This window comes from Balaenoptera physalus (genome assembly GCF_965194825.1).
Source record: "Balaenoptera physalus genome assembly, chromosome: 8".
Classification (NCBI taxonomy): Eukaryota; Metazoa; Chordata; class Mammalia; order Artiodactyla; family Balaenopteridae; genus Balaenoptera; species Balaenoptera physalus.
This window is the reverse complement of record NC_138887.1, coordinates 6,411,096-6,437,090: the sequence shown is the minus strand read 5'-3', so window position 1 is coordinate 6,437,090 and position 25,995 is coordinate 6,411,096. Positions and strand designations below refer to the sequence as shown.

At 52.0% G+C, this 25,995-nt stretch overlaps 1 protein-coding gene across 5 annotated transcripts in view; it reads right to left on the bottom strand.

The window, feature by feature from the left end:
• Positions 1 to 254: 254 nt before the first annotated feature.
• The window catches only part of EGFR (epidermal growth factor receptor), a 190,998-nt gene continuing 165,257 nt past the window's right edge, over positions 255 to 25,995 (bottom strand). For 3 of the 5 annotated variants that reach the window (XM_082471507.1, XM_082471510.1, XM_082471509.1), the window contains 9 exons: positions 21,455 to 21,640; positions 11,520 to 11,675; positions 10,612 to 10,687; positions 7,521 to 7,667; positions 6,020 to 6,117; positions 4,370 to 4,537; positions 3,945 to 3,992; positions 3,135 to 3,240; positions 1,343 to 2,458 (listed from right to left, as the gene is read on the bottom strand). In XM_082471507.1, the coding sequence (XP_082327633.1) occupies positions 2,097 to 2,458; positions 3,135 to 3,240; positions 3,945 to 3,992; positions 4,370 to 4,537; positions 6,020 to 6,117; positions 7,521 to 7,667; positions 10,612 to 10,687; positions 11,520 to 11,675; positions 21,455 to 21,640 (1,347 nt within the window). In that variant the 3' untranslated portion in view covers positions 1,343 to 2,096. Of the gene's footprint in view, positions 1,305 to 1,342; positions 2,459 to 3,134; positions 3,241 to 3,944; positions 3,993 to 4,369; positions 4,538 to 6,019; positions 6,118 to 7,520; positions 7,668 to 10,611; positions 10,688 to 11,519; positions 11,676 to 21,454; positions 21,641 to 25,995 lie in introns of those variants that run through there. The other 2 variants (XR_014266352.1, XM_082471508.1) reach the window with 2 other exon arrangements.

Genomic DNA, 25,995 nt, shown 5'->3' with positions numbered 1-25,995 from the left:
CAAAAATACTAGGATTTTACTGCTACAATTGGACCAGCATGTCGTGGTCCTCCCTCACCATCTGTTTCCTGACAAATAAGTGACAGCCGAATGTGAATCGTTCTGTTTCTCAGTGCTGGATAAATAGTGGGCTAAAGTATTTATGTTCTGAGGTGAATAAATAAAGTGGTTTACTGACAAGGACATAAAATTTCAGACTCTTAAGAGATGTTGTTTGGAACGTAACTCCCAGGCCGGAAGGGGCAGTGGGCTCCTCCAGGACCCGGTCCCCCCTTACGCCCTGCTTTGTGCTGTCACGGTGCTGGGCTGACATGTCATGTCTGGCATCTGTCATACCGTTTTAAGGCTGGTATTTGTGAGTCAATTTTCTTCGCTAAATTGTGAATTTCGTGGAATCACGGATTATGTTTTATTTATCTTCAGTACCTATGCCAGGCTGGTAAGGTGTTCAAGGGTATTTAGAACACGATGTGATGGAATTGAATATAGTTTATATTTCCATTGAGACAAAATAAAATACTTTGGTAACAAAACTGGGGCCCTGATCCATCTGAGTCAATAAATAAAAGCTAAAGGAAAATCGTGGATGTGGGATGTGGGATGGGCGGCTGAAAATACTGTCTGAAGCATTTCTTCCTGGCTGCGGTGGATGCTAAGTGTTTATAACACTGTCTACAAAGAAGTGCGTTAACAGTCAGGGTGCGAGGACACAGCTGAGAAAATGCTGGTGTCCTAAGCAGCAGGTCCTCCAATTACAGGGAGTTATTTTAAGGGGAAATTGTTTTCTTCTTCTCACATGCCTATAGATGGTATGAAGGCAGTTATCATCAAAGTCAAATTTCATATTTACCACCTGAATTCCACACGACACAAAATGCTGTCTCTAGTCTAAAACGTGCCAGCAGTGGTGAGGGCGAGACATGTCTGCAGAGCTGCCTCAGAGCCTGGACCCTTCAGCTCACCAAGGGCGAGGAGGAGCTTCGGGGGCAGCTTACCAGTGAGGAGCAAAGTACCCTTGGAGTGAAAAACCCTTGAAGTGAAATAAAAAGAAAACTATCTTCCATGAGTAGCTTAAACAAATTTTTTTTCTGTCGGGGGGAGCTCAAAGTTTTAACCGCAGCTTCGTTTTTGCAGTCTCCCGATACATGCCTGTCCCCCGACCCCCAAAGGACTTGATTTCCTCTGGGACTCAAATTTGGGGGATTTGTTCCTTTTTTGCACTGTCATTCCATCTCAATTAAAGGCAACTGGTCTGAATGCTGACGAATCAAATATGAGCTGATCTTGGTTACCGTCTCCTCCTGCTGACAGGGAAAGCATACTGAATTTCAAAACAATGGAATGGAAAAGAAACAAATCTAATACCTGTAATTAGAAAACACTGGTCAACCAATGGAGAGTTAAGTACCATGGAGACATTTATATAAAAGTAAGTCTGAGGAAGAATTCTACCCCCTCTATTTCTTCCTTGCCCAGGAAGAGTTCAAAGTGGCTTATCCTCTTGCACCTGCTGTGATTTGATATAGTACCAATCGGGCCTGCTTAGGATCCAGAGGACTGGTTCGTTATTCAACTGTCTTGCAATGGAAGAGTCTCCAAGCAGAGCCAAGGGAATCAAGTGTTAGCTGGAAGACTGACCCTTGCTTCTTGGTCACAGGTGGGCCTGGGTCAACTCAGTGCCACAGGTGCTACGAGCAAGATTTTCCCTCATTGGAAAAGTCCATTAAGAGCAAAATCAATGACAATTAAAACCGCAGAGGTCCCCAAGCAATAAAACTTAAACGTATTTAGTGTTTTTCAAATATACCTCATTGAAAGGTGAACTTCTGCCCACACGGACAACATTCTTTCTGGATGCCTTTTGTGGAAGCCTCACAGTTTGAAGACAAAGGAATGTCCCTGCAATTCCCCAAAGTGCATCCGAGTCGGGGGCACTTGTTGGCTGAAAGATGGGCTGATCACGGCAGATGTGGCCAAACCAGTGCACGGGTCCAAGAGTGAACGTGAGTATGGCTGGCAGGACTGAGTAGCTGCCGTGGCTTGGTCCTGGGGGCTGAAGGGGCTGGAATTTTTAGGGCTGAGGCCGTCCTCCGTGGTCAGGCCCCGGTAAGGTCACTGCCTGCCGGCGCTGCCCTCAGGTATTCCGCATTTTCAGCGGCGGGACCCTTAAAGATGCCGTTTGACTTGGCGTCCTTGGGAAGGAAGGCCTGCTGGTAGTCAGGGTTGTCCAGGTTAATCTGGTGACCGCCTTTCTGCGCCCAGAGGGCAGGGCCGTCGAGCACACCGCTGGCGCAGGCGGGCTGGGCGGTGTTGAGATACTCAGGGTTGCCCACAGCACTGCTGTGGGAATTCTGGTAGTGAGGGTCTCTGCCTGGAGCCGGGTTTAGAGGCTGATTGTGATAGACGGGGTTCTGGACAGAGCCCGCGGGCCTTTTGGGAATCGACTGGTTTACGTATTCTGAAATTGAAAAGAAATCAGACGTAATCAGCAAAGCATCGTCCTAATAAGCAGGATTCCACGGCTCATTCCGAACCCGTGAATATTCTTCAATGAGGCAACGGATGACAGAAGCGGGGAAGCCTGGGGAGACGACTCTCTGGCTAAAATAAATTGTGTTCTTTTCTGTCCTTCTCAAAGCGATGGGCACGTTTATCTTTTGCTAATTTAAAGTTCTCAGAGGACAGCCTCCCTTGAGGGTGTGTGTGTGTGTGTGTGTGTGTGTGTGTGTGTGTGTGTGTGTGTGTGATGGTTGGGTCTGTCTGGGGATCAAGCTTAGATTAGGCAAATACATGTTTCACAGGCCAAGAACGGAGCCAGGAGAGAGAACAGAGATCAAATGTGTCACACACCCACCCACACATGCTCACACACTCACACATGTATATCTCTGCTGTTTGCTTCAAATTCTAGAAAATGTGCAGATTCATTCTAAAGACAACCTGGACACGCCTTGAGCCCCTCAGAGACCCGTGCGCCTGCCTAGCGGTTTCTGTTGATCGGCCTCTTCCTCCATCCATCGTGTCTGCACGCGTGCCACGGGCCCCACCTCTGGACCAGCTGGAGAGCAGCAGCTGGCCGGGGCACCGGGGGCGGAGGCCGAGGAGCATGACCGCTTCCAGGGCGAGGCACTCACCGGCCGCCGGAAGGAAGACGTCATCGATGCTGTCCTCGGTCAAGGTGCCAGTGGGGTCTGAGCTGTACCGCTGCAAGAAGCTGTCTTCCTTGAGGGGATAGCTCTGCTGGGGAGGAGATTAGGCAAGGTTACTGCAGCCAGCGCCGCTCGCTTCGGCGGGGATCGGGACCCCCTGACAGCTCGTTAACCTGCAGATTCTGATTCAGCAGGTCTGGGAGAGGACCCGCTCCACCCACGGGTGGCCCGCAGACCACAGGGCAGGCGGCACGGCCCTGGCCGGGGCCGTCCAGCGGGGCTTTCCGCGATGACAGACATGTTCTGTAATCTGTGCTCTTCCGCGTGGCGGCTACTAAGCACAGGTGCGAGGAACTGAATTTTAAATTCTAACTTAATTAACGAAAATGTAAATTTAAGCAGCCGCATGTGGCTAGTGGCTGCTACATTGGTGAGTGTGGGTCTAATCAAGGCTTCACACGTCAAGCCACAGCGTCACCTGGAAGGTGGGCTCAAGTACAGACGGCCAGGCCCCTCCCCGCAGATCCTGAGTCAGGAGGTCTGGGGTGCTGGCCCGACAGTTCGCATTTCTAACAGACTGCCAGGTCCATGAACTGCGTGCTGCTGCTGGTCTATCAACTGTATTTTCAATAGCATTTTGATAAGCGATAGCTAATTGCTGGCCGTAGGGTAGGGATGAAACAATACAGGAAGGAAAATCACAGCTTTCTGGGTTAGGGTGGGCATTTTTTATGTCTAATAGAGCCATGGTACAGAGCTGTGATTTAATTCTGGTTTATAGGAGCTGATACCTACCCCGTTTCTATCAACGCAAGCCACAGTGGGAGTGCTGCTGGTGGCGCTCTGAAAAAGAATCGCAGCTGTTTATGGTGCACGTGGACGCTCCCCCACCCCCACTGAGAGCAGGACGGGGGGCCTCCGGGAGTGGGCACAGTTAAAGGGGCCTGATATCGTCTTGACTCATTAGCTTTAGAAAAACCAGGTTTAGTTCTGATTTAACTCTGTTCCTTAGTGGACCAAAAAAGATTATGATCCAGTTGTTGCAATGCAGTAAGATAAATAATACACTGAATTGATTCATTCTGATTTTGGCTTTACCATCTGCTTAACGTTTACTTCTTTGTCTCTACCTGAGTTCCACAAGATGGGTATCATTTTTTTGCTAAAACTCAATCTGTTCAAACCAGGAGGCAGAGCCTGAGCAAGAGTGACTTTGGTACCAGGGAACTGAGGAGGGGCATCCGGGAAGTGGTGGGGCTGTGGAAGAAGCCCTGCTGGGGGATGAGGTACTCATCGGCGTCCACGACATCCTCCATGTCCTCTTCGTCCATCAGGGTGCGGTAGAAGTTGGAGTCCGTAGGGCTTGGCAAATGCATCCTCTCGTCCCCCTGGCGCAGAGATTGTGAGACCATCAGAAAGGTCCGGCGAGCTGCCGTTCCACCCCCCTGGCTATCGAGGCGGGTCTGCTGTCAGCAGGTGCTTGTGTGTTTGCCAGTTGGGTTCTAATACACTCGTCCCCCCTCCCCCTGCCCGGTTCTGGGAAGTACAGTTCCTCCTTCCATTTCCCCCGACCTGGAATTAAGACGCTGAAAATTCCCTGATGTCTCAAAGTCCTCAAAGGAAATGCAAACGGCTCAGGAGGAAAAAGGAAGGGCCAAAGCCACAGCATTTACTGAGTGCTGTGCTGTGTACCATGAGAAATACACATTTGGTCTTCTTCCCTGCTCCTGGCACAGAGCTCCTAAACCCTTGGAATTCCCTATGTGTCTCTTATGTTAATGAGGAGACTTCTGGAAGCACCTAAAGATGGGGGCTGGTGGCCAGTGGAGCCAACCATGTGATTACACGGTCGGAACTTTCAGTCTCACCCCTAACCTCCAGGGAGGGCAGGGGGACTAGGGGTCGACTCCATTGCCAATGACCAATGATTTAATCATGCCTATGTAATGAAGCCTCCGTAAAACCCTGAAAGGACAGGGTTCAGAGCTTCGGGGTGGTGAACCCCTGGAGATCCGGGGAGAGTGGTGCACCCAGACAGCACGGAAACTGCGCCCTTCCCCCATGCCTTGCCCTGTGCATCTCTTCCATCTGGCTGTTCCTGAGTTATATCCTTCTATAGTAAACCAGTGATCCAGTAAGTAAAAAGATTTTCTGAGCTCTGAGAGCCACTCTAGCAAATTAATGGAACCCAAGGAGGGGGTTGTGGGAACCTTCTGCCAGATGGTCAGATGCCCAGGTAACAACCTGGACTTGGGACGGGCATCTGAACTGGGGGGGGGGGGGGGGGAGGGGAAGCGGTCCTGGAGGACTGTGGGATCTGACGCTGTCTCCAGGTGGACAGTGTCAGATTGAGCTGAACTGAAGGACACCAGCTGGTGATGGAGAATTGCTTGCCTGGTGGTGTGGGGTCCCTCCCCTCCAACACACACACCCTGCGATTGCTGAGCAGAACCTTTAGGCGCTTTGCAAAGTATTTTGCATATATTATTTCACTGAATCTTTAGAGCAGCTCTGCGAGCTTAGTTTTGTTAACCTCACGTTGTAAGTACAGGGTCAGGGATCTGAAGCCAGGTTTGCCCGACACCAAAGCCCCGGTTCTCCATGAGAGCGACATAAGGCTTTGGCTAAGGGGACCATGAAATGACGGGGGCCGAGTGTGAGGGGCTCACAGGGATGGCAGATGGAGCTGGGGGCCCCATGGTGCGCTCCAATTAGTCCACAGCTTGGGCTGTGCTTCTTCTAATGCACTGAGGGTTAATGGTGTGACCTGCGAGACGGGGAGGCTGTGTCGGCACCGGACGGAGCATAGTGACGTTTGATGCTTATTTAGAGGGATTTTCCCAGTGGGTGTGCAGACTGGGAGCTGGTACCTGGATGACAAGGTAGCGCTGGGGGTCTCGGGCCATTTTGGAGAATTCAATGATCAACTCACGGAACTTTGGGCGACTATCTGCATCAATCATCCAGCCTGGGGAAGGAAGGAGGAAAGTCAGTGCAATTAGAACCCTGAAAGAAGTGATAAAGATGGCATCGCTGAAAGAAAGCACTCACGGTGAGATTCTTTTAGACAAATAAACGAGGACGAAACCTAATCTTCGTGACAGGTTGTTCAGTCTTGGCGAACCAGCACTGATTACTGTTTAAGGACCCTGATGCCATCACATATTTGAGCCAGAATGGCAATAACATGCTCTAATTTTCTGCACCTCCCCTTCCAAGGGCCAGCATTCTGGTGTCATCGCCTGAAGTGACCCAGCAGCTGTACGATATGCACTGCTTTCTGTGAACTGCTCTGACCGCAGGGCGCCCTGGGTCCAGTCTCTCAGTAAAGTCCTCCCTCGACATGCATATTCACTCGGCAGTCTAGTAAGCTGGAAACCAGATTCGGTGTAGGGAAAATTAGGGACTTTCTTAAGAACCTCGGCGTTTGGGAACTCCACACCCTGGTGCTTTCACTGTATTACACACTCAAGCAATCACATGTGTACGTGACAGGGGTGCTTCAGTGCCTTTCCTGGGGGGGGGGGGGATACTTCTGTCAACCATGCCAGTGCATTTGAGTACACAATGATCCAAGTCTAGATTAAACATGCTGGAGGAACAGCTATTGACTGGAAATCCTCATGATTCCTGAGGGTTCTTATTTATTTTCTATCAGCAGGATGTCAGGCTATTTTGGGCCAGACTGCTATGTGACCTTAGACAAATCATGTCACCTCTCTGGATCCCAGCTTCCGCAACCTAAAGCAAGGACGTTAAAACTGATTAACTCTGTGGTCTAAAGTTCGGAAAGGCTTAATATTTACATTAACTCTGTCACATTCCCTGTGCTACCTTCTGTATAAATGCTCATCATACATGTAATGTTACCCCCAGAGCCTACTGAATTTGTGATTCTGATGGCGCGGTAGTGTCACAGTCAAGCTACACACTCTTACTTGGATTAAAATGTTTACTTGCTACACTGCAGAAGTCCTCACATAAATCCACTATCTGAAAAGGTTGACGTCAAAGCAGAAATGCCGATTCTATTAACCTCTTGTGGTTACTCATTGTTAGGCATTTAAAAACAGTTTCTCTGGTAACAGGCTTCAAAAAGTGGGGCAGCTTTTTTTTCATTGAGCAACTCAGAGAGAAGAATATTTTGGTGTAACGGCTTATGGAGGACTTTGATTTTACTCGTTTGCTTGTGAACATGGGCAAACGTCAGCTCACAGTGTTCAGTGCGTCAGGTAAGTGCTTTCAGAAGTGTCTGTGGGGGTGTTTACAGATGTGCCTGCCTACGGACTGTGACAGCATGTCTTCAGGGCGTCGAAGGCCTGGGGCGCTTGGCTCAGGGCAGCCCAGGGCCAGGTGCAGCCGGCCACTCACACTTGACCATGATCATGTAGACGTCGATGGTGCAGATGGGCGGCTGAGGCAGGCGTTCTCCCTTCTCCAGGACGGTTGAGATCTCACTCGCGGGGATCCCGTCGTAAGGCTTGGACCCAAAGGTCATCAACTCCCAAACGGTGACTCCTAAGAGGAAAAAGCGTTGCTGTGTGAGTCAATAATAATCACAGCACCTTGTCTTTAGTCATCATTGTTGACATACTGTGTCTAAGGTTTAAAAACCCATGTTTCTGTGGCCTTGGGCAATTTGCTTGATGCTGGAAGTCTCAGTTCAGCTCCCTGTAAAGGGGGGGGGTGATGACAGCGTCTGCCTCATAGGACAGTTGTGGGGATCAAACAAGATAACACAGCTGCAATGTTCAGACAATCCCAGGCAGACGGTAAGTGGCCAATAAACAGTAAACTTTAGTAATAACAGCAAAGAGAATACCACCACTCTGAAACATACGGATTACGGTCTGTGGAGCTGGAGTTACACACCCAGACATCATCGGCCGCAGGTGACTTACCGGCAAGGTTATAAGCCTGTGTTTTTAAAGAATAAAAAAATTGGAAGAAAACCCCCCTGTGTTCCCTTTGATAAATATAAAAACCCCATACTTTTAATTTCAACATCAATCAATCATCGTGATTAAAAAAAATCCAAGCAGGAGTAATTTTAGAATTGGTGTTTTTTAAGACTGTTCCGAAGTTCTGATGGTCCTTCCATCTCCGTGCCTCCCTTGATGGAGTTCTCTGCTCCAGAAACACACAAATGCCGTGGGGAATATGCCCCCAGACCACACAGGGAGGGACCAGACACAGGAACCCGGGGCCTTCCTGGTCTCCAGCTAATCTAACCACCCCTTTTCTTGAGATTGGCTTCTAAATGCGTATCACCACACATCTGCATAGATTTTCCAGAGGTCATTCCCAAACCGAATGACCTGAATTAACACGCAAAATGCAAGGCTGAAGAATGAAGAAAAGCAGTGGTCCAGGGACAAGAAAATTGATTCTTCTGTCCTGCCCACCACGGAATCAATATTGACTTGATGAAAGAAAGAAAATCTCATGTCCAGATCTTTAAAGTCGATTGGTCCTGCTCTAACTAGGTTTAGACATTGCGTTTAAACACACACAATGAATCCCTGCGGGAAGGCAGCTTTTCAGGTTTCGGAACAAACGGTGAATGAGGGCGGTGTGTGAACCCGGTTGTGGGGTATGAGTGGGGCTGGGAGGTGCTGTGAGTTCTCTCTCTTTTCAACTCCTAAGTGGAACACGTAGGTCCCTAACTGACGAAAATATTTTGCCTTGACTGGAGCCTAGAGAGTGGAGAAACAGGATATGTTTTTAGGCTAAAAACTCAGGTTCATGTTGTAACAGGTCCGGTGTACTGCCAGGACAGCAGATTAGAACCACTGACAACACGATTTCCACTGAGACGAAAGACACAGCCCCCGTGGTGATGCTGGCTTTCTGATGCCGGTTGTAATCATTCACAGGGAGTAAGTCACTGAGCCGGAGAGTTTTCATTTACTGGACAAACGTGGCCCAAGCGCGGGCTGCGAGTGGACACACAGGGCAAGGGGAGAACGCAGCCGGGCGGCTGGGAAAGGCAGGGGGGCCAGACCGCTCTTGATCCTATTGATCACGGTTAGGGGTTCAGGTTTTATCTGGAACATATTTGGAAAACCAAAGAAGGATGTTAAACAGAGAAGCGAACGTCTAATGTGGTTTAAAGATATATTTTCCTGCTGTTTGGAGAATAGGTGAGTGGGTGCAAAACAAGCCCAGAGAAGACCCAGGAGGAGCCCCTGCTTGGTGTCCCTGGGGGTGGGGGGTGGGGGTGGCTTGGGCTGTGACAATGACAATGACAGCTCTGGGCAGGACCACAAATGGGAAAGCGGCGTTTCTTCCCATCCCTCTGGGGGAGTAGACATTTCTTGAACATGACTGAAAATAAGGCATCAGAATAGCTTTATTTCCTTATCTAGTTCATTCATCGTGAGCAGCTAGCTCACAGGTATAAATGAAAATTCACTTATTCACTCACAGAGATCTCCGTCTCTGTAAAGCTTACGTTACAGCAGAAAAGACAAAGAGCCATGGAATTTTTAAAAATGCATTTGGAATATTAGGAAGTTAATAATGCTCTGAAAGAAATGCTAAATGGACAACATCCTGAATGATTTTGTTTTTGTGATAGTGACTAAATCCCTCTCGGAGATTCTTTTTACTACTGCTCTCCCCAAATACGCGCTTCTATGGAGGTGGGTGACTCCTTCCCTTCACCTCTGTTGCGTTGATAGCTGGGATAGGCTGATAATGCATCGGTCAATGCAGATCAGGTGTTCTGCAACCTTTGGGCTGATTCTGGGTGACAGCGAGACTGCCTGCAGTAACACAGGCGGAAGCACCCCAGCACGGCAGCCAGTGGAAGTGCCTTCCTGAAAGGCAAGGCCCTTGCGGACCCAGGAAGCGCTCTGTACAGAGGACGAGGCGAGAGCGTGGAAGGTGTGTCTGAGCTGTCCTCATTGGAAGGAAGAAGAGTCAGACCCTGACGAGGCGGCCTTCACGAGAGCTGGAAACAGTAACTACCTCCCTCTCCTCATATTTCCCCACACACACACCCTCACAGTGCGTTTCATGAAGCCATTCTCTCTGATACACAAAGATGACCACTCACTATATGAAACCATAACCCCCGAGTCAGTCCATCATAAAACCACATTTCTCTACCGGGAAACTCTTCCCCACGAAACCTGATCTGTCATCTCCCTTTGGTTCACTTCAAATTCAGGGCAAGAGGTCACGTTTGGCTTGATTCTGGGGGACAGGCGTCTCCTAGGCTCCAGTTCTTTCCCTCCCGCTACCCGCTCTCCTGACACGCTCCTTGTTCTCTCCAGTGACACCCGGTACGGTAGTTCCACTCAATTTCCTTTCTCACATTTCCTAGTACAACAGACAGACGGCGATGATTACGGGGTTGTTAGTCACTGCCCTGGACGGCAGAGCGTATCATGTACATCGACAACACGAGCCAGTGAAGCCTCAGCCCTGATTCATCAGCCTCAGGATTTCGACTCACCGTAGCTCCAGACGTCACTCTGGTGGGTGTAAATTCGGTGTAAAATTGATTCCAAGGCCATCCACTTGATAGGCACCTTGGGATGATGAGAGAGAAAAGTAATAAGACAACAATTAGCTTCCCTCGGTTGAAAAAAAGTAGATCACACTGGAATGCATTACAAGCAACAAAGGTGAGGAAGCTGGGCCACCCCCAGCCCAACCCGGGCCCAGTGTTCCTTCCCAGCTGGGGGAGAGGTTTTAGTCTGGTGGCGAACAGGGCCTCTGTCAGGCCCAGAGCTGAGGGCCTTGGGTCTGTGGGCTGTTCTGCCGAGCTGCGTGCACGTGCTGGCAGCTGGGGGCCCTGGCTGTGCCCTGTGTCCGTGGCTGTCTGCAGGGCTAGCTGCTTGGAGCCACGTGGGCCACAGTGAGGGCGAAGAGAAGATCAGCTGATCCAGAGCGTTCCGGAGGGCCTATCAGGAGACCCGCACCCCTCGCTGCTGGGAGAGCCCCCTGGAGAAGCCCCAGGCCCGTCCGAGAGGAAGAAGCCAATGCCGCCGCGGCCGGCGCCCCTCGGGAGCTGCTGGAACAACACGGGGCCCTTTCCGGGCTGCTCTCCCAGCTGCTCTTCTGAAGGGGCTTTACCCAGGACTGGGAGGTTGAAACCTACCCTTGGCTAACGGTCACCTAGAGATGGAGCTGAACTCACGTTTACTGCCTTTGGCTTCTGGATGTGTCAGAAACACCTTTACGCACTTTCCCAGCAAATCCTGCTCCCCGGGCAGCTCTGGCTGCAGGGCCAGAAGGGCCTGGCTAGACCCAGGTGCTGGTGGCAGCTGTGACCTCACCCAGAAGGTCCTGAGGACGGCCCTCCCATTGGTCAGCCTGCTGGCGGGGAAGTGCTCGCCCTTCTACACGCCAGCTCCTTACCTTGCCCCCTTCTGCGTGGTACTCCTTCTCCTCGGCGCCCAGCAGTTTGGCCAGCCCGAAATCCGTGATCTTGACGTGCTGCGGCGTCTTCACCAGCACGTTCCTGGCCGCCAGGTCTCGGTGCACCAAGCGCCGGTCTTCCAGGTAGTTCATGCCCTGCAACACGGGGCCACACGGTGAGGGGTGGGTGCTCAGCGGCGATCAGGCAGAGGGCGGGCGCCCCGGCGCAGGGTGCAGTGTCACGTACGCAGCAGCCTCTGAGCCGGAGCCTGTCTGCGGACCGACTGCCCTCCACGGACACAGTGACTTGCACCTGGTAACATCAGTGACCAGAGTCTATCTGCTCCACGGATGAAAAGGTGAAGAGATGAAGACATAACTAGCTGCTGACTTACTAACTTATCGCCATCCGGTTACTCAAGTTTCAAACTCAGTTGAACAAATAGAAGAGGCCAGTGACAGAGCAGGAGCCCCGCCGTCGGGCCGCGACCTGGTTAGACGCTGCACGCTGCTCCGGACGGCCGACCCCACCTGCCTGGCCTCGCCTTCCCCGCGCCAGCGCGTCTGGGGCGCCACCTCCCCAGGATCCAGGGCTCTCATCACGCTTTCCTGGACCATCTTACATGATTCACTACCAGTGAAGGTTTTGGTCCTGTTTTATTTTCTCTTTTTTAAATTGAAATCACATGGATATCGAATTTGCTTTTATTGATACAAGGTGCCACTCCCTACCCTCTCCCTGGCTGCCTCCATAACTGCTGTCATCAGAATCAAGGCTGGAAGAGAAAGAAAGACAGAATACTTGAGAAGTACCCAGCACAGTGCCCGACACATAGTGAATTCTCGGATGTACAGTCACCCCTTAGTACCCATGAGACTGGTTCCGGGAACCCCTCTCCCTGCCGCCCCCCTAACCAAAATCCGTAGATATTCAAGTCCCTTATAAAAAATGGAGCAAGTATTTGTTTGTAACCTACACACACCCTCTTGCATACTTTAAATCACCACTCGATTACTTACAACACCTCATACAATGTACATACTTGTAAACGTAATGTAAATGCTATGTAAACAGTTGCTTGTGCCCAGCCAATTCAACTTTTGTTTTTCGGAGCTTTCTGGAATTTTCTTCCCACATGTTTTTGATCCACGGTTGGCTGATTCTGCAGATGCAGAACCGCGGCTACGAAGGACTAACTGTGTGACCCCTCACCTCTAGCCCTTGTCCACAGCCTCCTTGGTGTCTTTGTCACCTGCCCTTTCTCCCCTGACAGGCGGGCTCACTTCCTGCCCCTACTCCTGGCTTGAAGCCTGCCCAGCTGAGCCAAGCTTCCCTTGGACCCTCGCAAGCTCTAACCCGTAGACATGAGCTTGGCAGCCGCTGCCCCTGTGCAGGGCCACACGGGCAGGCAGGAGATGCCGGAGGGTCAAGTTCTGCACACGGCCTGTGCGGCTGGAACCACGTGTTCTCCTCCTTGCTCACAAAGGCACCTCTCCTCTCCCCAGCCAGGGAGGTGGACCACATTTCCAGCCTCCTTTACAGCTGACACTCATGAACTCTCCAGTGAAGGGCAGGCACCACAGACATGCTTACCGAAGGGCACAAAATGGAAATGAATGGGCAAAACCAACTCTGCATTACCCTCGAGCTTTTTGCATGTAGCTCTCTTCATTTTAGTGCAAATGCAGGGAATACCTGCAGATAAGGATAGATCCCAAATTTTCTGGCAAATTCATTGCTTCCTTTTGCATAGATATTAGGTAAAAATTACTAATTAACTTGTCACATCAAAGCGAAGTTTCCAAATTTTCTTTCTAGAGTTAAACTAGCCATCACAGGAAAATAGGATCTTACAAAGACACTACCAGGAATTAGTCTTTGAGGGCTATTTTTGAGGCCTTTAATGTTTTTCTTCTCTTGGGAAAAAAAAAAAATGATTCCCATGTGTCCACTGTATTATCTAGAAAGCTCCTGCATGTTTAAGATGCTGTTTGATTTAAATGGTTCCTTTCTAAGATGTCTCAGGTGCCGGGAAATAAGGTTAATGGGCTCATGTCTATTCAAGAGGAAGTGGGCAGGTGCTTCCCTGGAATAGCACTTCCAGGTTAGGAATCATTCCTTAGGGATGGAGCGTGGAGAGGGAGAGAGAAGCAGGGCTTCCTGGCAGAGGAGGACTTCCTACTCCCTGGCACCTCCCGCCCTTCACGGGGCTCCTTTCAGCAGCATCCGTCTCTTCACTAAGCCCACAAGGAGGACTTCAGAGGGCATTTCCAGCTACATTTAACTATCGTCGTGAACTTTCTTTCTGCCTCTTTATATGCCTAACAGAGGATCTGGTGCACTGGATACATTTTTTACAAAAGCTTGTTGAAGATGAAGGACGGAAGGGATGAATGAATGATAATAGCGGCCGACAGTTCCGAGCCCGGCATTTCAAACACGCCTGCGAAGATGCCTCTCCCGGTGCTGGGAGGTCTGGTACCCACACAACAGCCTTGACAGCTGACCCAGGGGCCCAGAGCCTGGGCTGGTGCTGCTTCACAGACCAAGGGCTCTGAGGCCACCACTGGGACAGTGCCCTTAATTTCCTGCTGGGGCCTCCAAGTGAGACTTGTCTGCTGACCCAGAGACTGCTTTGGACGCCACACCCCAGCATCTTGGCCAAGTGCAGCTGAGCGTGCCCAAGGGCAGGTGGATGGGAATCTAACAATGGAAGTAGCTCCACCCCCGCCCCTCCCCCCCCTCAGATATTTTTAAAGGAGCAGAGCAACTGCAATAAACTGCAACGTTTTCTCGTAACACCAGCCTTCAGAGAAGGCTTGGGAAAGGGCAGGAAAGAGCAGTACGTGTCTGGAGCACACAGCTAGAGGGATTTAAATCAGAGATAATTTCGGGACAAGATTAGACTCATTTGAACTTAGATAAAACTCTATTCCTTGGTCTCTGTCCCACACAATATGGCAGTTTGAAAGGCCATCTCGGTTATAGTTCTAGGCCCAGCAGAGTTATAGTTTAACCAGCACCAAAGATAAGAGCCCTGACATCGCTCGTGAACTCTCAGAATCCAAACAGAGACCCGCCGGAAGCGATATCAGCGTCAGCCTCGTGGGGCCTCCTGGAAACGCAGTTCCCTGATTCTTTTCTCTGAGAGCCTCACTTTAATTTAATGGAACATATTTATTTTGCTAGTTAACACAGGACGGCTAGGATGGATGCTGCAATACTGAGGTTGACAGGGGATCTGAAGAGCCGCCCTGGGACCTGAATGCACAGGAGACACAGGATTGCTTCCACGAGGGTTTTGAAGACCTTCCTCGCACAACAGCCGGGGGAGAAGAGAGGCCTGGGTTGGGTGTGACATGTAGGGACCGTATTCCCAGGCACTGCAGCGTCCTGCGACTCTTAGGAGGAGCCCAGAGCGAGAGGCAGGAACGAGCTGCATTTCTAGCGTATTTCTTAACCACCATGTGGGGAAGTGGTGGGTACGGGGGACCGCCACTGACTTGGTGACCTCGGAGGTGGCAGAATAGGGAGCGGAGGGGTAGGCGGAGGGCTCTGGCAGAGTAAAGCAAGGCATGGCGTCCACACCACTGCACCCCTGCCCTCAGAAGAGGCAGGAAAGTGTCAGAATTTCCTGTCCCAGGCACCAACCTCCTGCTGTGTAGGGACAGGAGGCCTGCTAGGCTCACCAGCCTGTGGGCTCCACTCTGACCCGTGACATCACGTGCTGGGGAAAAGCACAGACTTGGGAGCAAGGAGCCCTGGGGTGGAATCTTGATTTTGCTACTTCCTAGCTTGAGACCTGGGCAAGTTACTTCAACACCCCTTGCCTCACTCTCCCCCACATGTACAACGGGCTACTCAGAGGATTAAATGAGTTAATCCACATGGAGCACTTCGGACGGTGCCCAGGGAGAGTCCTCCCTCGGCGCTGTGATTATCATTTCCTCCTAAATGCCAAATCCATCCTCTCTTCTCTACCCCTTTTGCCATGACCTTGAATTAGGCTGCTGCCACGTCCTGCTACACCTCCCAACAAAGTCTGATCATGAATAAATTCCCACGTGGCGCCCTTCGCTTTCTTGATGAAGCCGCGCTTGCAGGTTCCTGCGGGGTCTCCCCTCCCCTCCGGCCTGCCCCTCATCCCTCGGCAGCCCTCAGTGTCTCTTGGTCACGTCTCACTGCTCCCTCAGATGGTCCCCAGGACGGGGACGGGCTCTCACTCGTGTCCACAGCACCACAGCCACGTCCAGGCTCCCGAGGGTGCAGGGCGGCCGCCTCACCACTGCCGTCCCCGCACCTGGCACTCGGCTGGCTGACTGAGCCCGCTTTGCTGTCCGCGTGTGACTTGTACAGCAGCCTCTGGGAGGCTGGTCCCTCAGCTCTCCTGCTCTGACCTACTCATTTCCTGCTGCATTGTTACCTCTGTTTGGATCTGTTTTCCTCACCTGTGTGCAAGTTTGGGGAGATAGGAAATTTTGTCTTCTTTATATACATATTTCACATGATACCTGACACTGACAGATATATGCTCAAGAAATCACCAAGTGAAATGACCAGAAGTTGATGAACATGCTTTAACAGTACAGCAACTTTTGGCTTTATAGTGACATACTGTAAAGTGATCATTTAGGTTGATTAAGTTCAACTGTAATCTTGTGGAACGATGTGAGAATAAATAAAAAAATAATTCAAATAACTGAAATATCTGGTAACCGGATCTGCTGTGGGGCTCTGTTCCCGTCTGCGGTCTTGTTGCCCAGGGTTTTACGCAGGTACCTGCTCTGCAGCTGAATCAGCTCTTAGGAAGCGCCTTCCTCTCCCATCGCGTGGATGGAGGCTGGAGGCTGGAGGCTGGAGGCTGAATCACCACCCTCAGGCTGCACAGTTAGTCAGCAGTTGGGGGGGGGGGCTGCCTGAAACCTCACCTTCAGGAGTCCTGATCTGGAGCACCGGAAAGCCAGGCGGCGGGTGGCGGGGGAGCAGACCTGGGCGCGAGGGCCAGAGCCACCTGGGCCCAGACAGGAGGCTGTGCACAGGGCAGTGAGTGTCTCCCCGCTGCCCCCGCAGGCTGCGCGAGGCTGACGGACAACGTCTCCTCTTCCGGCCCCTCTTCCAGCATGATTTTCATTCTCTCCCACCCCTGCTCATCCCTCACGACCAGGCCACAATTTGTCGATGTGGGTGTCATGACACGGCACCTAGACCCAGACACGAGGGGCCAGCACGCTCTGCTACGTCATCGGCAGGACCACCTTCCTCTCCTCACCTGGATGGGTCTTCTCTTCACTGCTCTCGTGCCCTGAAAGTGCCTATAAATGTGTGAGCAGTGAAGACGCTGGGGCTTTTTCAGATGAATTTAGACCAAACTAAGTATCCTGTCTACTTAAAAAAATGGATCCTTTGAATGGAATGTTTTCTGAAGTTCATCCTTATTAAGTTGCATCTTGTAGAATGAACTAGGCGTAGTTCGGTGCTTCTGAAGTTGTGGTCCGTTTCCTTCTGACAGCATCCACCCACCCACCCCTCCACCCCAGCCCCAGCTACCTTCAGATCTCACCAGGGCCTGGTCAAGTATCTGAAACGTATATCGCCTCTCTAAAAACTCACTTCTGTGAGATCTTAATCCAGGTTAGGTGAAAGAAAGCTCTGTGGTCCCAAAGGTTTGTGAAAATGTTAAATCAATCACAGCCTAGAGAGCTGATTTAAGCAGGACTCGGCAGTAATGTGCTCTGCGGTGCTCTAAGAGGAAAGAGCCTGGCACGGCAGCGGTGTTCTCTAAACTGAATTGATGACAGACAGCATCTTTTGGATTCTAACATTTTACTACGTTATTATCCCGTCTAATTATTTTGGGATTTACTAGCTGGTTTATGCAGCCAGGAAGAATGCACACACTTTCCGAAGCACCTAAGTTACTCCCCGTGAGTGACAGCCCCCTGTACCTTCCCGAGCCAGGAGCTCAGGAAGAGGTGATGAGGGAGCAGGTGACGTCTCCACGGCCTCCTGAGACTTGAGTCTAGAATCCACTCTTACCCTGTGTGGAACGGCACCTCTGCTTTCCCAACCCCAGCAAGATTCCCCACTAGGCCGCCTCTGTTTTTTTTCTTTCTTTTTTTCTTTTGCCCGTGATATAATTTTATCTGTCCTCCTAGCAGTTTAGCCAGGAGAATAAACCTACGTAATGGTACCCAGGTCTCCGTGAATACTGGAAAACTTCCCCAGAGAGCCTGTGCCTTTGTGAATCAGGGAGGACATTTATAAGTCAATAAATCCCACCTTGAAAACGCCAGCAGGTTTAGTTTCTGGTCAGCCACTAAGTGTTTCTGGGTAGTTTCACTTCTAACTTTTACAGAGAAAACTGTTCAATACTTAGGTAAACAGTCACTAACCCAAGAGCAAATTTCTCTCTTTACAGCTGAAGAAACCATTATTTTCCTTTCCCTGCAAGGACAGACACTGCATCGCCACAGCTATTCAAGTACAGTGGCTTAGGTTTCTCTTGTGAAATAGAAAGCAGCTCCATCGCAGACAAATCTAACAGCTGCAACGTGAACCGACTTTGGATGAGAGCGAACCTAAACGAAGTTCAACAGGCAGAGCAGTGGATCGAAATAACAAGGTGAAATTCTGAGTAATATTATATAGAGCACTATCTTGGAAAACTTGCAGGCCCTGGAAACTCAACTCAGGGACTTTGGAAACTCATGGCTGACCAGGGCCCGGGCAGAGCTGAACTCGCCCTGTGGTGGGCACTGCCGTGGTCAGGTGTTTGTTTCTTCCTCGTGCTGGCAGAAGACTGATTTTTGGGGTCAAATAAACTTCCATCTATGCAGACACTTGTGAGCAGGCAGATCTGAATGTAGGGTTGCCAAGGAGAGAAGGGGAAAAGCTCATGAACGAGAGAGGGACCGGAAATAGGAGATGCTGCTCTAGGGAGAGAAAGTCGATATAGAACTAGAATAAGACAATGTTTCAGCTTAGATTTTCGTCACTAATCTAACTTAAATTAGTCAAAATATAGGGAAAAAACCAGAGAGGTGAGCGTGGGGTGCCTGCTGGGGCCCGAGTGGGCACCCCACAGAGGCTACCCAGCACCGTTCTCGCTGCCGGGAAGACAGATGGCAGAGGCCCTTCTGCGGCCACAGAGAGACAACTCGCCTAAGAAAAGCCAGAATTGAGATGTGAATCCCCCAGAGTCACAAGCCCGGTTCCGTACCGGGCAGAACTTGCCAAGGCTATGTGTCGCATCACATAAGAAGTCACTTTTGTGGAGCTGCCAACTGACACAAGATAATCAGAATGCTAAATATCCGGGCACCCTCTGGTGAGCTGGGCCTCATCACCCAGGCAGGTGTGCAGAGTTCTGGATGCCCTGCCTGACGGGGGCAGCAGCCAGGGCCTGGCTCTGACAGAGCTCACCTCCCCGTTTCAAGTTAAACAAGTAAATAAACCAGGTCTTCGCAGGTAGCAAAATGTGTTTTTAAAAAATAAAGCGAGTTAAGCAAGGTGATAGAGGTTGCCTGGGGTGGAGGGGGATAGCTTTGGTGATTCTCCTGCCTTAGCTAATCAGGGAAGAGACTAAGGAAGAATTTCTGGGGACAGGAGTCAGGACACAAGTAAACCTCCAGGAAAAATGCCATATTCAGCGAGACCTACCTGGGGCTAAGGACCTCCTCCCCGACACCAGCCTCTGTTCTGGGCTGAAAAGCATCCTCCCAGATCTCATGCTTACCCAGCACCCCAGAATGTGACCTTCTTTAGACACAGGGTTTTGCAGATCTAATCGGTTAAAGACCTTGAGATGAAGTCATCCTGGATTTAGGAATGACTGGTGTCTGCTAAGAGAGAGGGTGATCTGGACTCAGGCCTAGGGCAGGAGGCCACGTGAAGACCGGGGCAGAGGTGGGAGGGACCTGGAGCCCCCAGAGCTGGGGAGGGAGGAAGGATTCTCCCCTAGAGCCTTGGGGGGGGCGCGGCCCTTCTGACACCTTGATTTTGAACTTCTGACCTCCAGAACTATGAGAGAGTAAGCTTCTGTTGTGGTAAGCCACTAAGTTTGTTGTGCCTTTTGGTTGGCAGCCCTAGGAAACTAACACGGTGAGACACAGAAATAACCAGCCTTTTCATGAGACCACAGCACGTGAGGCACGCAGGCTCTACCAGGACCACTGCCTAGCAGCGGCCACGTGACTCCTCTGCCCTGTGACCGGGGTTACGGCCGTGAGAGTGCCGAGAGCACCACGCGATGGGCGGGGGTCCAAGAGGCGCGCCCACACTGCCGGGTGCCGGAGCCTCCGGGGCTGGGGCTGAGACAGCGACCCCGGCAGGCGGGCACTGGAAGAAGAGGGCAGAGGCTGCCTCCCACTGCCAGCCTCACCCTGCACCGCTGACCCCAGAGGAGCCCGTCCTGGAGCAAGCGTCTCGGGCGGCTGCTGGCTGAGCGGAGCCCACAACACGTTTTCGTCTGTCTGAAGTCACCTTCTACGCCTGCTGGGGGTTGAGCGAGCAAGTCCGGAGCATCCTCAGGAGTAAATCTGCAGGACCGACGGTGCTGCCGCCCTGGGTGAGGCGAGCAACCAGGACCTGGATGGGGCCCGGGGCACTAGGGGCGCCCTGTCCTCCCTGGTTCCTGCACGCTCCCAACACCTGCCGCGGGGCTGAGGGCGGGGCCTGCCCACAGATTCCATTCGTTCCACTGAGTGAAAGGTATACCCACTGTCAGGAGGAACAGAATTTAGCAAGTTGGGTTGCAGATAACTGATGCACTACTGGCATCGAGAGAGAGAGATCTGGGGCTTCCCTGGTGGCGCAGTGGTTGAGAATCTGCCTGCCAATTCCGGGGACACGGGTTCGAGCCCTGGTCTGGGAAGATCCCACATGCCGCGGAGCAACTAGGCCCGTGAGCCACAACTACTGAGCCTGCGCGTCTGGAGCCTGTGCTCCGCAACAAGAGAGGCCGCGACAGTGAGAGGCCGACACACCGCGATGAAGAGTGGCCCCTGCTCACCTCAACTAGAGAAAGCCCTCGCACAGAAACGAAGACCCAACACAGCCAAAAATAAATAAAAATAAATAAATAAATTAAAAAAAAATCCGTTCACTGCAGAAGTCATCTGTTAAAAAAAAAAAAAAAAAACGAGAGAGAGAGATCTGAAATGGAAGAACAGTCCTTGTGAGGCCATCTGAGCAGCTAAATACCCAGCTCATCGCTCTGCTCCTGGCCTCAGCTCCACCTGGCCGCTGTCTGCCCCCTCGGCCCCTCCCTCGCTCCAGATCTAGCCTGTCGACAGGGGGACGCGTACAGAGCCCCATGAAGCAGCAGAAACATCTATTCACCTCCTGCCACCGCAAGTCAGAGCCAGCACCTGTCTGTCCGCCCGGCCACTCTGTCACCTGACAGCCCTGGCCTGGTTTGCTGGCCTTGTGATCAAGTCCTGCCTGGGTGAAAGCCACACCTCCTCCTCTGCTACAAATTACCACAGTATTCAACAAAAAGAATGCCAGGGAAATGAGAACACCAACGTCAGGCATACTGAGAGCCCCCCGTACAGAGAAAATTGTGCAAATGTAGCTGAATAATTAGATTTTCAGTGTGCAGTGGGACAGGCACCGATCTGATGCAAAAGACAATTGATTCAATTTAATCCAAACTAAAGATGTGTGCATGCCATGTACACGCGTGTGCACACACACACACACGCTCTCTTGGCACACTCTGCGCTGTCCTAGGATGGAGAACGTAATTACTGACTTCCTGGTTGTCTTTATTTCCCCTTTGCCGCCGGTCTCCGGGACTCTCCCCAGGGACCGCATTATCCCGGGGGGCGAGGGCGGAGCGGCAAGCGAAGGCAGCCGCCAGCCCTGCCTCGTGGCCCTGCCGGCCCTCCCGGCAGAGCCGGGCACCTGCTCCGAGCGCCCTCGTCTGACTTACCTTTGCGATCTGCACGCACCAGTTGAGCAGGTGCTGGGAGCCGATGTTGTCCTTGTGTTCACGGACATAATCCAGCAGGCAGCCGAAGGGCATGAGCTGCGTGACGAGCTGCACCGTGGACGTCAGGCAGATGCCCAGGAGGCGGCACACGTGAGGGTTGTCCACACTGGCCATCACGTAGGCTTCCTGGGGGCAGAGGAGGAGAGGGCGCATCAGAAAGGCTCCCCGCCGTGGCTAACGGAACGGGCAGGCTTTTTTGTCCCTTTCCGGGTACAGAAGTCGAACGTGATTTTGAGTTTGGAAATGCGCGCGTGTGGAGGACAAGGGGGCCCGTGAAACGTCTAGTGCAGTGGACGTTCCCGCAGGCTCTCTTGCACGCGAGGCTGTGGCGTGGCCAGGTGCTTGATGGGAGACAGTGTCCTCTGAGCGCACGTGCGGATTCTGCGACACACAGAGGCCCAGGCAGCGCTCGCCATCGGCAAAGCGTTGGGTGACAATGAGACCTGATGTCTCCAAGTTTGGGCGTTGCTGAGTCCTTACGAAGACCTCCACCTCAAAGCCAAAGATGCCGCTGCTTCAAATGGTGTCAGGGCCGGTGGGAACCCGTGCTTGGGGCCCACACCCTGGTGAAGACTTGCCCGCTGACTCCGGAACCCCAGCCGTGGGCACCGTGGTGGGAGATGCTGAGAGCTCTGGGGGGTCGGGAGAGGGAGGGGGACCTCACCTCTCCACAGAGCGCCGGGGGCAGAGAGGGGGCGCCCCCCCGGCACTGCCGGGGCCACGGGCACCACTGCCTCGCACGGCAGAGAAGCCCTTTTGGCTCTGAACCGGATGGAGGACGTCACACCTACAGCCCTCGCAGACTCCGCTGGCGGTCCAGGATTCACTTCTGAAAAGGGGGTCTGTGTCGCCCCGCCTCAGCCTTGGGAAGGGAAATCCGTGCTGCTCTGCAGAACCCACTCCCCCCAGCCCCGCCCCTGCTAATTCGGAGGCTGCCGTGGCGGGAGCCTGACACAGACCCACAGCCGTGGACTTTATTTGAACCCTTCTGCTATCCTTGGGCGGAGGAAGCTGATTTCATTTACAACCATGCACACAACTGGGCCTGGCTTTTGTCTGACTAAGAATCAGGGAATCCTCAATTTCCACCAATAAACTCCATCTCTTTCCCTTTAGAATGCAAAGGCGGGGGGGACATTTTATTCAGATCACCTGGTCTCCAAGAGAAAGTTCCGAGGCGCCTTTCCCCATCTGACCGCTGCTGTGCTCGGGGTGTGGGCCCTCTGTGCAGAAGGGAACACAGCCTGGGCCAGGTGAAGGCACGCGAGGGGGATGCTGGGGGATGCACCGCAGGAGCCAGAGGTGACAGTGGTGACAGACAGGTGGAGGGGCACGTACACATATCCCTAAACACAAACGTGACGGCACCAGTTTCTGGCCTGAACCCCTCCCCCGGCCTCACTGTTCCTGGGAAGCCCACCAGGCCTTGCAAAGCCTCTCCTCCCACAGACCCCCGGTCCTCCTGCCCTCTGTTCCCCACCTCTGCTCGCCTGTACCTGGGAGGGCCTTTGTCTGGAATGCCCTTCCACCTCTCCTTTCCCTGGCTGACCCCTCCTCAGAGGGCCTCCCTGAACCCCAATCTAAGTTGAACTCTCCTGGCATCTTGCAGTTTTTCCCTCGGGCGAGCAGGCTGAGTACGGCCTGCAAACTTGCCAGAGATGCCAATCCCTGGGCCTTGCCTGGGCAGGTGTGCCGTGAGAGATGCACGGAGCTGGGGCTTGTTTATCACCTCACCTCCCCAACACCTGCTCCTGCTGCGTCATTCCCGTGGTGCCCAACACATCTCTAGGCACAGAGCTGCCTCAGGAACACCACGGCTGAAAGACACTGAAATCATACGACACAGAGACCATGCCACGTCCACTACGGAAAGAAACCCACAGCTCTGACATCCGCTGCAGAAGCACCGTCCGTCTGGACGCTGCCCTAAGTGGAGACGCCCTGCTCTCATGGGCAGTCGGCCTTTCTCCTCGTCTGTGTTGTAAACGCAGCATCACAACAGCAGAGCAGGTGTTTAATACTATGGACCTTCTGACAGCTCTTCACCTTTGAGAAGGGCTACTGATAAAAAGTTAGAACTGGAAAAGGCCTGCAAATGGTTTCTTCTCAAGCCATTATTTGTCTGAAGAGGAAACTGAGGCCCAGTGAATGACAACCAGAGACCACATTTCTTATGTCAGGGCAGGGCCCACACCTGGGTCTCCCCCGACCCGGGCCCTCCTGGTCCTCCCCCGCTTACCCCACGCGCCGTGAGGCCTTGTTGAGTGCTCCGGCAGATGGGCTACCAGAAAGCTCTAGACCTTATGACACAGAAAGAGCACGTATATAAATCTGTTTTGCATTCTCGTTCCGTTGCCTGCCCTAAATTTAAACTGGAAAGTCTATGGAAACATCAGTAGGCCATGCGATCGCCAGAAAAGGACAAATCACGTCTCTCCCCCAGTCTGGGAAACTGTACAACCATAACACCAAAGAAATCCTCTGGCTGTTCTTATTTTCTTAAGATCTGGTTGAGACTTGGAAACATGTTGTATTCATTTTAGAGGGGAGAAAAATCTGCAGATCAGAGCAGTCTGAGTGGCCCATCTGCTGTGGGCCGTGAGGAGTTGACCTGGGGCTCAGGGAGCAGAGCATGGGCGTGGGTGTCCGGCCACACAGAGCCTGGAGCCCTGCCAGGTCCCCGCTCCTATTAAAATCCGGTACAGCCACAGATTTCTGCACCCCGAAGCCCAGGCACAATGGGGATGCCGTCTGGTCGTGTGTCCTGTTCAGTGTGTGCAGGAGCTAACGTGAGCTTTGTTCTTAGCTTTGTTTTTCTTGGAATCTCAAAGGTGCACCGTGACCTACGGCAAGAACGCTTGGTATTGCCCAGCCATCTCTGATCGGCCACCCCCGCCGGGCGTGCAGACTGGCAGGCAGAGCCCATGCTCGGAGGCTCCCATGGCTGAGGTCAGAGTCACGTGGCAGGAGGGCCTCTGAGGCTCGGTGACCTTGAAAGTCTATTATTTTGTCCAACCGTTGAAATTTGGGGGGGCCTTCCTTCTTGCCGTCTCCCTCATCTGTGAACTAGTTTACGTTCACAAAGATTGGGGAAAAAAGGATTCCACTAGACTTTAAACTCCTTCAGGAGAGGCAGACACTTCACTTTAAGAATATTTCTGAAAGTGTCCCAGTAACTAAGCCACCACTGACCGCAGCGTGCGCCAGGGCTAGAGGGTGTGTGTGTGTGCTGTACCTCAGTGCTGGTCTGGGCAGGGGAATAAGAGCACGGGTTGCTAGAGCCATTTACAAGTGCGTGTGAGTGTTTCAAAGCCCACGCTCAGCCCCCTGGGCTGCCTGTTACAGAATTAACTCGCCCTTTAACTCACTGATGAAACTGGCCCTCAAATCACTGGCTTTCCCTTCCCTCAGGGGCTCCCCACGGCCACGCCCACGCTGCGAGGACAGGCTCCCTGTGCGCGCGGGGCAGACGGAGCTTCGGGAAAAGCAGGCGGAAGGCCTCGGGCTGCCATCCCTCTGGTTACAGCCACAGGACGGGTGTTAGAGCAGAAAAAAGAAACCAGGGGCGGGACGCAGGGAGAGAAGGAGAGCAGGACAGAGACAGCACGAGAGGCGAAATGGGACTTTAAACTTTTTTTTTTACCTTGTCTGTCTTTCCTTTCTCTATCTTCCACCCCAACTCTGGCCCACGAAAGCAGATTTCCTCCAGTTTTAGGGGTCCTGGAGGGCCCTTCTCAGTGAAGCTACTTCCTTCCCAAAGTATAGCTACTGTCTTCAAAATCGCCCTTACTCTGCATAGTGAATATTGTTAAAATTCACATCTCAACACCATTTTGTGAAAGTTATTAGAATGTCTTAAATGAGTAACAAATGAATTAAGGAAGCAAATTCTGCAAAAAGATTTTCTTTTTAACAGTGTAGGCGAAGGACCTAGAGGTTGAAAGTGAAGAGACTTCACAAATCACTTGTTTGCTGTACTTCTTGTGGTTATGGAAATAGGAGTCGACCCTACGTTAACAGACTGTACATTAATCTGTAAACTGTTAAAATGAAAGATAACTTTGCTTGGTGAGCTATCATCAGTGTGTGAGACTTTCTGTTGCACTGTGTTAATACATCATCCTTCATGCAGAAAATACTGGGCTGGGACTTTCCTGCTGCGATGAAAGGAGAGGAGGCTGCCTGGAGAAAATGGGGTTGGAGAGAGTGCGCTCCTGGGACGCTCACCGTTTGAACGCTTTTTTAAAAAGGCCCATGTTTGCTTTGCTTACTGTATATTCTGTGGGTTAGATACAAGAGTGGGGAAATGTTATATCTGACCTTTGTCCTTTGTGGCTGTAACACGAACTAAGTTCTCTAGATTTTTGACTCAGTAAAGGCAGTCGTTTTCCTTTTCCATTGACTGTTTCCCTAATTCACCACTGAGCCCCTCCAGCTCCTCTTTCACTGGCTCTGCTTTGGGACAAGAGCAAGAGAAACCC